Raw genomic sequence first — 15,283 nt, forward strand, 5'->3', positions numbered from 1 at the left:
GCTCCCGGATCCGGTCTCGGAGGCTCGTTTCATGACGGCGGGCTGCACATCGGTCCGTCGTGCGGCGGAGTCGATTTCGGGCGAAAGCCCGGCGCTTGGCGCCAACGGTGACAGCGCCCGCGGGTGTCGTGTCCCTCTTGGGGGCACCGTTGTGGTTGCTCCCCGTGCTTGAGCTCCGGGTGAAAACCTTTGACCGTTCTTGGTCTCGGCGACGGCGGCACCTTGTGTCGTCACCCTCTTGGGGGCGTCGTCGTGGAGCTTGGATTCCCGTGGGCGGTTCTCGTTGTCATCGGCGGGCATGCTTAGATCCTCTCTCGGTGCTTCGATCCCGGCGAAGGGTGGACTTGGCGGCTTCCTATCTTTTACACGTGACATTGGGGTCTTGGTTCCTCGGTACTTGTTGTCCGCGGGCGGGATCGGCGCTCCACGGCCCGGAGCGGGAGGGCAGGCGGCCCTTCCCGGCAAATAACTTGGTGGGTACGAGATGACGTTGTCCGGTGGTTTCACAAGGAGGCGGGGTGCATCTTTAGTTAGGAGTGTCGGTTGTACCTTGGAGGGTGTGACATCTCCTTTCTATTCTCTGTTTTTTATCTTTGATCTGCTTTGTAAAGAGGTCTCCCCCTCTACTTTGTATCGGTTTGGCCGTGTGTGGCTTTATTTATAAAGCGGGACGAAAGCCTAATTCGAAGAAGTATGTTAAGGACTTTCAGTGTAGATTAGCTACTCCTTGTAATTTTGGATTTCCCAGTCGAGCAAGTGGGCGGTGGAGGGGCAAAACGGGTAAGTCGCTATTTTTCGTAGTGCAAAAAAATTTGACCGTGACATTCCCCAACGTGTTACATTCCGGAAAGGACGGAGTATTTGCTAATTAATATAGTTGGCGTGGTGGCTTTCCCTCAAAAAAAAAAAAAAAAAAAACAACCCTGGAAAAAAGTAGCAGTACTCTCAGCTGAGTCTAGGATCGAACATGTGCCTGAAACATTTTATGCAGTACAGATGCAATGACAGCGAAACGAAATTGAGCCCAAATATCTAATTCTGAGACATTTTCTGTCAGCAAGCAAATCGTATTATTAACAGTACCATCAGTAGAACAAGCAGAACTATCAGCAAGACAGTGTAGTCGCATAGACCCTAGAGCTAAAAAAGTAAATCATATCTTTGAAACAAAGTGTATAGGACTGATCTGAAACCATTACAGAAGTGGTCAAAAATACTGATACAGCTCAGTTGAGCCTCATTTTTCTATTTTCCAATCAGCTCCCATTATACTCCCTCAGTCCCATGAAAAATGTCGGAGCGTCTATTCATTTAACTTTTACAGAAAACGCCCTAAGAATTTAATTCTTCTCCGTTTTGGTCCTTCCGATCTGAAATCCAAATCCCGTTCTTCTCCGCGTCCGTCCTCCCCGGCCATCCCTCGCCGCCGTACGCAGCTCCGCCGCCGTCCACTCCCTCGCGGAAGGCGGGCGACCTCTGCCGCTTGTGCTGGCCGGGCCAGTGGGGCGCAGAGGAGCTCCCGCCCGACTCGGCCTGCAACCCCCCACCGACTCCTCCACGCCTACGTCCGGCTCGTGGCCGTCCGCTCCCTCTCGGAGGGAGGAGCCCCTATGCAGAGGAACTCCCGCCCGACTTGGCCTGACCCCAGCCGACGTCCGGCTGCAGTCGCTCGCCCACCTTCGACTGCATCACTCGCCTTGCCGGAGCAGACTCGCGCGGAGGAGACCACCGGCCTTCACAGCTCCTGCCTGACTCGGCAGTTCGCAGCTGTAGAAGAGGACCTCAATTGTCGGACATCATATCACGTAGCAGCAGCTGCAGCTCCCCGCTCGCCGCTCGCCTCTGCAGCCGCAGCAGCATCACCTGCTCGCTGTGCTCGTCGCCACCGGCACCGCGGACACAGCATCTTGCAGCCAGGTCCGTGTTGCAGCAGGGAGGGAAAGACCTAATCCCCGTCTAGCCGGTAGCTCCAGCTCGACATGGATTGAGGTCTTCTTCTGCATTGGCATTGCTATGTTCACTTGAAGATCATTGCAAACACTAGCTCATGGGTAGGAACATCATTGCGAATATTACCTTGCTTTAGCTTTTCTCTAGATAGCTTAAGAAAAAGAGCAACATATGGAGTTCTAGAACCAGTTTTTTCATGCATTGGATTCACTTGCAAGTACCTGGTAAATTTGCATAAGTGCAATAACTCAAAGTTACAAAACAAATAAGACAATGAGCGAATTAATGTGCATGTTGCAGTTTCAAATAAACAGGCTACGATATTCATGTGCATGTTCTTGTTATAAAGTGTGCAAAGCGTAATGCAAGGTTATTGGGACATGGGACTAGCAGTAGATCAGTGCTCAGGACCAATAATTTTAATCGCGACATGAGACATGAGACGTAAAGCATGAGGCATGAGACATGAGACATGAGACTAGCAAGTCCTCTGTCGGACACGAGGCATGCGACCTGTAAACCATTTAATCACGATTCCATGCCAACAATCGATCTCACACACTAGAGCAAACACACAGAAGGCAAGGAACAACACTGGCACTACCTCTCCGGCTATCTCTATCTCAAGTATGGCATTATTTCCTATCCACATTGTGTATTCAGTTTCAGGAAAGTGTGAACTCGCTTTACAAATCATGGCAGTGCAAGCAGGTTCAGATTCAGTTTCAGCTATTCCTTGCCAGAGCTAAACTGTTCTAGGCAACCTATTCAAACTTGCACTGCACTAGCTGGAAGCAATGGCCAACTTTCTAACAATTTATCAATATAATGCTAAGCAAGTTACTCCGCACTCTGGTTTCAGTACTACAGCAGCATAATCTGAGCCAAACATAACACAAGGTCACAGTACATATGGAACCAGGCAGAACATACGTATACTTCCTTATAAGTTATAAGAGTTATATATTCAATACACACGATTAGCTAGTCATCTTGCTAAGTCGTCAACATACACTTTTTCAGAATAAAGTCTAAGTTACAACTTTGCTCTGTTTGACAAGTGATAATCTTATTTAACAATAGGAGAATATAATGAAAGATTTTCCCCAGAGGAATGGCCATTGCAGAAGGTATTTGATTATAAGTAAGAATATTGCGTACAGCTGGCCCTAGCATCAGGTACAGCAGCTCCAATCTTAGGGGAGGGTAAGGAGCCCATAAACAATTGTGACATGAGTAATTTCTTTTTGATAACACACCTTGATTGTAGAAGCAACATGAGCAACAGCATGGGACAGGATACCACCATCACCACATGGTATAAGGCTTTCCTTCAAGGAATTGAACTGCAACAGGAACCTAACATGATACGAATTCAGCTATCAGACACATCAGTGTGTCAACACGTTAGGTGTTGATACTATCCTACAGGTTCTCTCACAAACAGAAGGTACTCAAGCTTATACATTGGCCCCTTTTGCTTACGAACCTGAAGGCCGGCAGTATAGGTATGGCGATATCCAGGACCAAGATCATCAGCTCCAGGGAAGAGGACACAGACACAGGGTAATCTGGATGGCAGAAAACTCCACCAGAGACAACATGGATAGGGTCGAAGCACACACAACTAGTGAAGCAGCCTCGGTCCAGACTTGTCACCCTCGTCCCCTTGTTTGGAGAACATTGGTGACTATCCGCTCGGTTGCTCCAACACCTACCAAACAAATGAAAACATTGCAGTTACCATCAACGATTTGCAGTTAAGGTGCATTTCCAACACAACATGAAACAATTCAGCATGTAGTATTCATTCATTCAATGGTACCAACTCAACATGAAACAATTCAGCAACAATTTTTCATTTAACTGAAGTATCCATCTATACATATATGCTTCCCTACAGCCTATGTACACAACCAATTCAACATGAAACAAAATTACTCCCTCCGTCCCACGGAGAGTGTCGGACGGCTAATAGAAATGAAGTTTTACAAAAACCCCCATATGAATTTAATTCTTCTCCAACGGAGTCCTAACTTCTGAAATTAAATCTTGTCTCCTCCATCGAACAATATTAGACGTTCTACAATTTGCATGAATCTGCAAGTATGTTACTCTGCTAATCTGCAAATATTGTTACTCTGCTAATCTCTGCAACTATCCTGCTGTTCAAATCTCTCCCCTAATTTCTACAATCGTGTGAAGATAAATGAATACAGAAATGCTTCACTTGACACTTGACAGCAGAGACAAATTAACATCAGAATACAGGTAGAAGCAAGCAGGTATGAATGACCATTGCAGAAGACATTGGTCACAGGATAATACATTGCTGTACTAGGATTACCTCATCTTCCTGTTTGCTTTGGCCTTAGTCTCTGTCAGGTTCTCGCTCTGGTTCTCCATTTTCTTCAAAGCTGCAGCTAGCTGGGGTCAGGGGCGGGTCTAGATATTGCGCCGAGTGGCCCGGGTGGGCACCCAGAAGTTTGATGTGCGATGCCGCGGAAGGGGAAGACCGACTCCCAGATCCTTTCCACAACGGTGGCCATCTCCTCTCCATTATCAATGGCGACGGACCGATGGTGAAGAACGAGGATGGCGACCTGGAGTTCCTCCCCACCGTTGGGGATCATATCGACCAGCGTTGCTTCCAGATCCAGCAAGGCGGCGTGGGGAAGCAAGAGAGCGGCGATGTATTGTACAGCCAAATCCAATCTTGGGCAGAAAAAATCTAACCTTCGCAGTGCAGGGTATCCAGACGTCGGAGGGGAGCGGCCCGGGTGAGCTAGAAGGCGGACGGGAGCAGCAAGGTCGAGCCATACGGCCGCGCTGGACGGCGGAGGGGGAGCAGCACCGGGGCTCTGCGCGGTGCGCGAGATGGGTGAGCGGAGCGAGCGAGAGGAAGAAGCGTGTCGACTGCTGGGCTTGTCGGGATTTCGCCGAGGGGGTTTTCGGAAAAAGCCCTATCCGACACTTTCCGCGGGACGGAGGGAGTAGGACTGATCTGAATCACCAATCGCAGACCATTACTTCTTTCTGATGAGAGTAGGCACACCGTAACAAACAGGAGATGCGCCGATCATAAGCGGAAGCCTACAAGCACGCCTAGCTTCACTTATATGCGAAGCTATTCGCCTGTGCCTGCAATTACAGCAATTACTACCGCCATCTATCTCTGCTGTCTGTTGCTGCTTCTGACCTCGTCGTGTACCTTTTCGTCTTTGCCTACCATTATCCTTTGCAGCAATGGTCATGGTCTCAAATTCATGTGTTAGTGAGCGGCAACATTTAGGGCAAGTCTTGGTGGCCTTAAAATTTTCTTGCAACCATGAACTGAGCAATGCTTTACTAAATCGATCGATATCTTTATCCGAGACATCCCAGAGATTTGCAATGACGGAAGGAGAACCAGCAAATAAATAAGACAAAGGTGCCCCTTGAGGAGCATAACCTCCTTTGCAATGAAGTGTCCCACTACTGCAACCCATAAGAAGAGCAGCTGCGCAGTTATCTAACTTCTCAATTTCCTTTCCAGAGACATACTGACTTCCTGCAACATTGTTCCAGACTAGCCGTGTTAGTACAACAGGTACCTACCTGAGCTACCAGTTTTTAACAAGTATTTAGTGAACAATTCTTTCTTCTTAGTGATTGGAGTTCATATTCCTAGACAGTAAAGCATGAACTTGAGACATTAGTAGGCACTAGCATCACAAGCAGTAGTTTCTACTGATACATATGCCACTGCTACTCCTCCCTCCATCCATCCATAAATAGATGCCTTAGATTTGTCTAAATTTGGATGCATCTATACACTAAATAGTGTCTACATACATCCAAATTTTGACAAATCTAAGACATCTATTTATGGACAGAGGTAGTATAGGTGATAAGTTTTATAGCCCAAAATTATGGTGCCATCTAGTTAATGTTCCCATGGAAGCTTTCAATAAAGCTGGATGAGCATTTTGTACAAATTAAATTCACAAGGGTAGCTATGCCAATATCAGATTGTGACATAAAATCGGAGTGTTTTTTAGCAACTGCTATTTGTATCCTGTAAGGTTGATATTATGGTACTAGTGCACTACACATAGATAGCTTCAAAGGCTGAAGCTGTCCCAAGTTCAAATGATTCCGACACAAGCACAGTACCCAAAAGTCAACAAAATGACAAAACTATCATTATTTATATCCATAGTGCATTACCACTTCCATGTCCGAAGTAAAGAAAAAGATCATGATTCCTGAGGGCCAAGACAAGCTCTTCAGCTGTTGGAGCATCCCCAGCATTTCCCTGCATGCCATTGATGCATCACAATTATATGCTTTAAGAATAATCCAAATTTATCCTTTAACAAAGCTTGCGTCATTCTTGGATTCATGGCTTAGCCATTTATATTTATTATTTGTGGAGTGTAAAGAGAGCAGTAAGTGTACCACTTCTGCATGTCAAACCACGTTTTGTTTTATACAACACATGTAGGAAAATTCTTCTTTTGCAATATACACAGTGAGAAAAAGGTTGTTTGAACAAGAGTAAGCACATCATTGTTACCTTCCACTCATAGTTTCTAAACAACTGATAAAATTCGTCTTGTGTGCTGATCAGATCACCACTAGGATTCAGCAGATAGAATGCGTCGAAAGGGTCAATAACAGGAAAAGGAGGGACCATGGCACTGGCATCATTGTGATGATTAGTGCTTCTAGCCAATGCTAGAAGGATGCTTCTCATTGATGGCATGCGGTATATTTCTTGATTCCTTAAAGCAGGCAAGTTCTCCCAAGGAAGCATCTGCATTCAGCCATTTTACGTCGAGGTTAAAGAAGATATATGATGGGGTATCATAAAAAGCTGCTTGCTAGACAAACAATACAAGAAATCTAGCAGTACAACCTATCCTTTTTGAGAATGATGCAGTAACTTGAAGCACACAGTATGTACCCAAGCAACATAAATGCTAAGATGACTGAACTTTACCTATGGAAGATCTAGCCTTACAGTGTAAATTTCACCCATTGTTTAATTATTTATCACAAAAATGAATTACATTAGAGCATGTCAGGCTAGATGCAGATGACACAGCATTCACGGTAATTATCCCTTCCAGCAGATAATCAGTAAAGCAGAACATCCATCAAAACTTATAACGCAGAGATAAAAAGACATTTTTAATAACAGAAGAAATAGACAACAATAAGGATAACATGTTACTCACCTGCACATCAATATCCAGGACTAAAATGACCGGATTTCTATCAACTGGCTCAGATAGCTCATCCACTATACCATTGCATAAATGCTCGAGGGTCGTCAGAGCTTCAGCATCAGTCTGGCAAGAGAAGGCTCTAAGTCTATCTCCTCCGCAACACCCTCCCCTGCCAAAGTAACTTTTATATGATATAAGTTGAGAAACACATTCTTTCAATTCATCCACTGATGCAACCCCACCAAGGATGGCCTTGATGAGTGCTGGATCTACTTCAAGTTTAAATTCTGACTCCAGACCACTGATAAGATTTTCCAGCACTGCCTCGCTATGTTGGTAAGCTAATTGGTGGCCCAGGAGCAGGCATTTCCAGGGTCCTAGCCACAATTCTTCAATGTTTCTGTTCAAAACCATAAACAAGATATCAGAACAAAGGAAAAAATGATTATTGAAATATAATATTATCATGACAACACAAATTTTCAACAACATGTTCAGCAAGATATCTAGAGTATCGTTGTAAAATATTTACAGCTTTACATATAACAGACAGAAGAAATCTTACTCCAATATTTCATTAAGGTCATCATTGAGCTTCATTCTATCTGACCACCACCTTATGGTTTGTGCTTGTCCATCATTTGGAATGTGGGTTGCACCAGAGAGGGATCTAAAATTATCCTCAAGTAGCTTTTTGAAAGTTGGAGCCACATAATCTATTATACTGTAGCTCCAAGGGCACTTCCATTTCTCATCTGATGTTCTAGTTGGATTATCCAGTTCTTCGATAGAAGAGCCTCTATTCTCTGCTTCTGTCAAACAATAAACATGTGAATAAAAAGAGCAAGAGACCCAATATCAACTTATAGTACAGTATGCAATCACAACAGGAAATCTACACACCTTTCGAAATAGGATCCACTGGGAGAAGCATCGTGGTAGGCTTGTTTGTTGAATCAAACCTTGAGATCAACAGCCAAGCAGGAAAAGGGGAAGGGATAAAAGGTATTTCCCCAAGAACATTCACAATATCACCTCCAAGCATACTAATGCACACAATTGGTACATCAGGAAGTTCATGGAAGAATTCAATTACATGCTTTTCAAGATGTTCCATGTCTGCCGATGAAAACCTAATATAGAAATTGAAGTTTAATTATGAACGTACATACAGCATATGAAACAATAAATCAGCAAAATAAATATTTAAAAGTTTAAACCTTAGAAACTTTGGAACCTCATCTGTCTTGTCTGCGAAATCTCCAGTGACACCCTAAAAACGTGAAGGGAAAATTATTAGAAAAATGAAGAGTGCTACTATTTTAATCCCGGTGTGAACTTAGAATGGTACAGACCTTCGTTTCTGTTTTTCTGGGCAATGCTTGTAAGCTTGCAAGGTAATGGAAATTGAGATAAGTTCCAACCGAAGTTTGGTGAAAGTATGCCGCCCAATGATTCAAAGAGAGAGATCCCTTGGAATACAAAGGTAATTGGACCGTGCAATCTATCGTTGATAGTAAGAATATGCATGTAAGTAGCCTGCAAACCTGCAACAGGGGAGTTGTATTTCAACACAGGAGCCACAAAAGGGGGAAAATAGGCTTACTTCAGCAGCAACTAAAAAAAAGGTAGAACAGATATACGCACTAAGCATTTAAAGTTACAAGAAGGATATCACAGACCTCCTGGAGAAGTGAAGGACTCTCTCGAGATAGCACAAAAGCTTTCAGCAACCATGAAACAACATCAGACATTTCTACACTACAGAAGCTGCAGCAACCATCCCTTCAGATAGTGATGAAATGATGATAGTTATAGCAACGGTCATGAAATGCTACAATAAGAATGTTCTGCATGTGAAATGCACAACTGGGAGTTGATGAGACAAACCTTGACTGTTTTGAAAAGAAACCCTTCAGCAAAAAGGAACTCATACTGCATAGTATTTCTGCACGCTCTAAAGAAAGAAAATCGCCAGTATTTTCATTCATGATCAGTTCAATTAAACAAGGCCCGTATGTTCTATTACAACCTTGAGGAAGCGATCTGAAATACAATAATGATATGCACCGCCAGTAGATACTGTGAACTTCATGAGCTCCATGTATTCTACCCTGAGCTCCCAAGGTTCTTGCTGCAATAGGCAACACATCAGGACTGAACAAGATGAAATAATTAAGAAACTTAACTAAGTAATAACCAACAGGTAGCTTAATCACAGAAGAAAGTAGATCAAACTACTTAAGCTACAGGATCCATACAATTTCCAAATATCATACGTAGAAATATGGAGTATTATATAGTGTTCTGAGAGCTTTCAGGCAGTGCCTACTTGCACAACTTGCCTAAGAAACTTAGGCTACTATTTGTTTCACTGGCACAGTTGTGGCTCGCCACACTTTTCTAGCTTCATGGACTTATAGCTAAGCACCATGTCGCCAAACAATGAGGTCCCTTAGCCTCCATAACCATGTGAAACCCTCAATTGTGTGTCTCTTAAATGCAGTATAACACATTTTGATTTGAGACATTAACAGAGCATGAACAAAAAATAGTACCTGTTTTTAACAAAAGCGACACAAGATGGCGTCGGCGAATGCAGTCTTCTCTGAACTGCAGTATATTCTCAATGCACTCAAAATTGAGTGAATTAACAAAAAGGCAGCTCCAACATCCAAACATATTGCATGTGTCATCTCTGTTGCGATCAACGCCATCAAGAGAACGGTTTAGCTTCCCACAGACCAAACCATCCGTGGACAATTCGTTGCTCCAAGATATGTCACTTTTGCTATTGAGTTCAGCCAAGTCTTTTTCATTTTTCACATGGGCAGTTCGCTTACTAGATCGGGTGGTTCTAGTCTTTGCATGAGCTGCCGCATTCTGTTCTTTAGCTAAACGTAATGAAGTTCTAGATGCCCTCTTAACTTTAACATCCAATGGCAGAGCACTTTCGGCACTCTTCAAGTTTTCCCTTTCAGATTTCAATCCCACAAGTTTATCGTACTGTATCTGACTGAACAACAAACAAGGAGTACATGTAGGTAACACTCCATCCTTGGCTGCTAAGGGTTCTTTCCCATGATTACAAGCTCCACGCTTGGTTTCTGCAATAGAATCTTTGCTGCACAACACACAACTAGTATAAAGTTTATCACAGGATCCAGCAGAAAAATCCAAACCAGAGTTACTCAATTTCTCCACGGCAGATTGGTACATCCCTAAAGCACTAGATAAATTGCCTGTTGACTGTTTCTGCAAGTCTTTCTCAAAGAGATTCCAAAACAGATCTCCAGCTTGGACATCAACTGATATCTGCAGCGTCAACTTGCATGTCTTGCATGAAATGAATTCATCATTTTCTGCAAGGAGGTCCTTAGCATGTTTAAGCTCACCCTCAGCAGCATCCCATAGCTGTCTCTTGTGGTATAGTTTACCTAAAACATGAGACAGAATGGACAGATGAACAAAAATAACAATGAAGTAATAGATAGATCATTAATAGATGTACTTACCTAACACTGATGTAAAGACAACAGCAAAAATTGGTAATCCTTGGAAACATGATATCGCCTTTCCTGTCCGCAATAAAACTTCTGCTTCAGCACCATTGCCAACCAATTCATTCATCACAGCAACCTGAGTACGTCGTGTAAAAACATGAATAATGTGACAATGTCTGTAGCCTACTTGAGGTCAGGTTTTACACTATGGAAATTATTGCGGTACTGCCAACAGCCAGAGCAGCGTCAACACAAGACATCACTCATAGGTAGGTGGGCCTCATGTTACCATGTGATAGATGGCTACGGTGGTACACATGTTCCAGCAACTCCTTCAATCATTTTGCTGGTACTGAAATTAACGCATACCACACTATTGACATACCTGTAATATGCTCTCAAGATAACATCTAAGTATATTCCATGGGGTAAGGAAAGAATCTTTCATGCTGCTTGGCCTGGTGCAATCTGGCCAGATTTCAGCCACCGTTGGTGCCCATGCTTCAAGTGAAAACAAGTCTTGCCCACCAAAACATTGGCTTCCCCCACTTACAAACTTGCCCACATTAAATTTGAACTTCTTTTTTAGGAGATTCTTGCGCAATTGGAGGGCTTCTCTTCCATATGAAATGGCCTGCAAACATACAATAAAGGGTGTTCTAATTACAGGGAAGCTAAACTACAGAGTACCTACACATCAAGGAAATTTCATAATAGCTGGAGATTTTCCACTAAGGTAGATGAGAGAAACAGATTACCTGGAGAACTTGTCCTCTTGACAGAAGTCTTTCTGACAAATCATAGTATATACAGCCAGCCAAATGGGTTGATTGATTACTCAAAGGACCCTGCAAAATCAAACAATACAAGATGCATCAAAAAACGTAAAGACAATGCATACTACATTACTGCAATGCAAGTAACAGAGCTTACATCAGAAACCAGAGATGATGCAACTTTATCAATCTCATCAACACTAGCATTGAAACCAAACTGATTTCCAAAGGAGTGTTCACATGATTGAGAAAGGAAATCAACAGGCCACAACCTCTGAAGAAACATAGTAAGAGAAGGATAATCTTCTTTGAAACAGTTTCTCCAAAATATTGTATTGTGGCAATCAACACCAAGATGCCGTGCCACATAAGAAACAAATTTCTGGTCCATTGGGAGATGACAGCATGCATGATTAAGGCGCCCGTTGATAAATAACATGGAGAATAACTTTTCTAGGGGTAAGTTTTTTTCCTTCCATATCATTATGATAAACTTGCACAGCTCAAACTGAAGCTCAAAGCAGCCCTGATATAAAGTAAAAGCACATAATTATCTTGCTAAAAGCCAGCGGTTGCATCTTATCGAACCTAATAGTTTTTAGCATGGCCTTACCTTCATTGCCAGCAAATCAACCAGGGAACAAAGAAGTGGTACAAGAGTTTCTGATTGCTGCTGAAAGATCACACCAGGAGAACAATGATGCAAAGTACCCATCTTTGACCACAAGCCAACAGCACTCCTAGCACTATCAAAGATTACCTATTCGAAAAAACGAAAAACCATAAGCAAACAAAGCAAAGGCATGTTATAGCTAATATACAAGTCACTGTACAAGCAATTCATATGAAGCAGTTACCTTGCCACCATGATTGGCTTCCTGGGCACAATGTGCATGCAGGCAATATGCAATAGCCAATTCATGGATCACAATCGCATTGCCTCGAGATGGATCCAGTAAGATGCCTCGCTGGTTTCATGTAAGAAAATGAGTCCTAGATAATCCTTGCGGTATACATGAGAAAACAGGACAGGAAGGGGACAGCAGGGAGGGGAGGGGGGCTTACAAGTAAAGAGATGGCTTCAGACAAGGACTCAAGACAGCTGCTTATGTTTTCCACCCCAGATGCACGGAGTATACGTGCCTTCCTAACTAAAACCTTTGATCTGTCCACATAATATTCTTTTGAACAATATATTTCATTCAAGAGAATATCTATTATTCTATTTTGCATATTTGCACAGAGCATGGTCACACGAGATTTCGTTTCTCCATATGCTAATAATTCCTGCAAAAACCAAAGCAAGTCCAAAGCACTTCGCATCAGAATGAGATCAAAATACAGATACACCATTGTTTATCTTAACAAAACAGAATCTGATACCTGCTCTACGATTAAGCCTATGAACTTCATTGGCAAGGGAGGCGAGCAGCCCATAAGAGAGTGATAGAGAAGAGGAGCACTATCCACACCTTGGCCATCTTTAAAATCTTGAAGTGTTATCTAAAGTTTGCATAAGAAAATAAATGAAACCACATCAACAAAGTGTTTGAAGCGGGATAGTTTCTCTAGTTTTTTTTTAGATAATACCTTCACCCATAACTCGACCAGAACCAAATAGTTTTTTTGATAATCAGATGTGTCACCATAAAAAAACGATTCAAACAGGCTCTTCACAACAATATCACGAATCGCTTTTGAGCCACATCTATGAAGAATGCCAACCACCTTTACTATCCTTGCAAATACACCTGCAATGATACCCTCCGGTGTATCCTTTGGTAGATCATCAGTAATGATGTGACCTTCCGCTGTTGATGATAGTCTACAGTAAGAAAGTCTGGCGTATGCCCATGTTGTTTGACAGCATAGTTCTAATGCCTTTGGTGCCTGAAGCAGTTACAATGGTCAATCATATAAAAGTCCATAGTTAAATGCAAATTTAAGTAAAAGACCAGCACCTCAGAAGGGTACCTCTTCAAGATGTCCAATATTATAAAGTGCCACACCAATGTTCCACATAGAAGTGGTTAAAAAGATGAGATCATCAAGCTTTATCCATGTACTTGAGATGGCACGATTGATAGAAGACAAGCTCTTCTAGATTATGAAAGCAAAATGCATTAGTAATAAGAATGGTGCTACCTCTGTCCTAAAAAGGATGTCTTGACTATATCTAGATTCGCATGTATCTAGACACATTTTAGTATGTAGATACATGCAAATTTAGACAAAGTTAGGACATCCTTTTTAGGACGGAGGGAGTATTAGAAAATAGTAAATCGGTAATTTAAACATCAATTCTTCACAAATTTGACTAGTATAGGAGAATACGCAAAAATGTTTATTCATAATAATTTATACATGCAGCAAAATGATGATACTCAGAAGTGATAGAACAACAGGCTGGATCAGAGGATTCTGTAATGCATGACCCAGCTGTAAATGACTAAATGGTTTTCTGTTTAAACTATAAGATGCAATATAAGTTATAGGACAAGCGGCTTAAGTACCTGGATAGCATCATTGGTCACAAAGGAAATTTTGAACGCTGCAACTAGGGATTTCAGTAAGGTTGCACGTTGTTTACGCAATCTCTCCTTCTCTTCTTCAGACCTTTTGGTACAACTGTTACAGCACAACAACAAAAAGAACAGCTTACAAAATCAGAAATCACTCACTTGTTAATACTTATGATTTTATGGACTTTACCTGTAAGCAATAAAGCTGGAATCAATGAATTGGTCCAATGCCATTAGGACACAAGTCATGTTTCCCAAATTGGGGATTGTTTTTCCTTTGGAGAAGTTCTCCCAAACTACATTTGTATGCTGCAATAATAGTATCTCGCAAAGGAACTCCAAAGAATCAAGATACGCCACAAAATAAATATGCTCATGTGACTGAGAATAACTATAAGTGTGTCTCTTATCGGGATGTCCAGCGTCTGCTGGACGACTCACATACTTCCCCAAACTATCACGTTGCTTGGATTTGCCATTGTTGACACAGAAAATCCGTGCTAGTGTGTCAAGTGCAGTGTTCAAAGTTTGTAGATTCTTTTCGTTCTTGAGAAAATTCACTGTCATAGTCAGTTGATCTTCACTTTCAATTTGCTCTGTACTGAAGTGTAATACGGTAGCATAGAGATGGAGAACTGAGGCGACGGGCGCCGAAACCTATAATTTGCAAGAAAATAAATTAGTCAAAAATAACAATGGCACCGTATGGTATGCATTAGCACCAAGCAATGCTAAAAATTTGTGCAGAATATACCTCAGAAAAATAACCACCTTGTGAAAGTAGTTCTGAAGCACCAGCATGTACATTCCTATTTTTAGAAACAAAGCTCCAGAAAAAATATGCTACAAATTCCAGGAACTCGTTTACAGCTTTCGGTGAGTAATCCTGAAAATGTTTACACGATATTACAACAGTTAACAATGTATTTTTGGTGAAAAAACTCGGTGTCTTATAATTTTCACAGGATGGAGATGGGCAGAGTGGAAATAGTACACCCAGTGCAAACAATATATGAGACCTGAAGTGCACCAGAAATCACAATGAGGTAGAATGCTTCAAGATAGAACAAAAAACTGAATCAGGATTCTTAGACAGCATCTGCTGCTCCAAGACATCTAGCACATTCAGTATCACCACTAAAATAAGGCCCCTTCTTTTGGGCTTCTACACTTGCTTATAGGTTACACGCCGGAGAAGCCCAAAAGAAGTCAAAATTTCTGGGTTGCTCTCCCCACACCCAGCCTGGTCCGCAGTGCAATTTGGGCTGGGCGGAGAAGCGAAAAAATGCCAGCTTCCCAAGCTTCTTGGGTTAGAAACA

The 15,283-nt window shown here is 42.3% G+C and overlaps 1 protein-coding gene across 1 annotated transcript in view; it reads right to left on the bottom strand.

The window, feature by feature from the left end:
- Window positions 1-2,880: 2,880 nt before the first annotated feature.
- The window catches only part of LOC124647555 (separase-like), a 31,494-nt gene continuing 19,091 nt past the window's right edge, over window positions 2,881-15,283 (bottom strand). The window contains exons 8-33 of the mRNA XM_047187477.1: window positions 14,719-14,850; window positions 14,155-14,621; window positions 13,956-14,070; window positions 13,417-13,542; window positions 13,033-13,332; window positions 12,826-12,945; window positions 12,508-12,729; window positions 12,300-12,410; window positions 12,056-12,202; window positions 11,600-11,968; window positions 11,425-11,514; window positions 11,052-11,300; window positions 10,679-10,802; window positions 9,722-10,600; window positions 9,054-9,297; window positions 8,846-8,948; window positions 8,519-8,710; window positions 8,384-8,436; window positions 8,067-8,296; window positions 7,729-7,975; window positions 7,173-7,563; window positions 6,509-6,748; window positions 6,160-6,247; window positions 4,298-5,500; window positions 3,440-3,664; window positions 2,881-3,309 (exon numbers count right to left, since the gene is read on the bottom strand). Coding sequence (XP_047043433.1) covers window positions 4,977-5,500; window positions 6,160-6,247; window positions 6,509-6,748; window positions 7,173-7,563; window positions 7,729-7,975; window positions 8,067-8,296; window positions 8,384-8,436; window positions 8,519-8,710; window positions 8,846-8,948; window positions 9,054-9,297; window positions 9,722-10,600; window positions 10,679-10,802; window positions 11,052-11,300; window positions 11,425-11,514; window positions 11,600-11,968; window positions 12,056-12,202; window positions 12,300-12,410; window positions 12,508-12,729; window positions 12,826-12,945; window positions 13,033-13,332; window positions 13,417-13,542; window positions 13,956-14,070; window positions 14,155-14,621; window positions 14,719-14,850 — 5,763 coding nt within the window. The 3' untranslated portion in view covers window positions 2,881-3,309; window positions 3,440-3,664; window positions 4,298-4,976. The remainder of the gene's footprint in view (window positions 3,310-3,439; window positions 3,665-4,297; window positions 5,501-6,159; window positions 6,248-6,508; window positions 6,749-7,172; window positions 7,564-7,728; window positions 7,976-8,066; window positions 8,297-8,383; window positions 8,437-8,518; window positions 8,711-8,845; window positions 8,949-9,053; window positions 9,298-9,721; window positions 10,601-10,678; window positions 10,803-11,051; window positions 11,301-11,424; window positions 11,515-11,599; window positions 11,969-12,055; window positions 12,203-12,299; window positions 12,411-12,507; window positions 12,730-12,825; window positions 12,946-13,032; window positions 13,333-13,416; window positions 13,543-13,955; window positions 14,071-14,154; window positions 14,622-14,718; window positions 14,851-15,283) is intronic.

Source organism: Lolium rigidum, chromosome 4, assembly GCF_022539505.1.
Source record: "Lolium rigidum isolate FL_2022 chromosome 4, APGP_CSIRO_Lrig_0.1, whole genome shotgun sequence".
NCBI lineage: Eukaryota > Viridiplantae > Streptophyta > Magnoliopsida > Poales > Poaceae > Lolium > Lolium rigidum.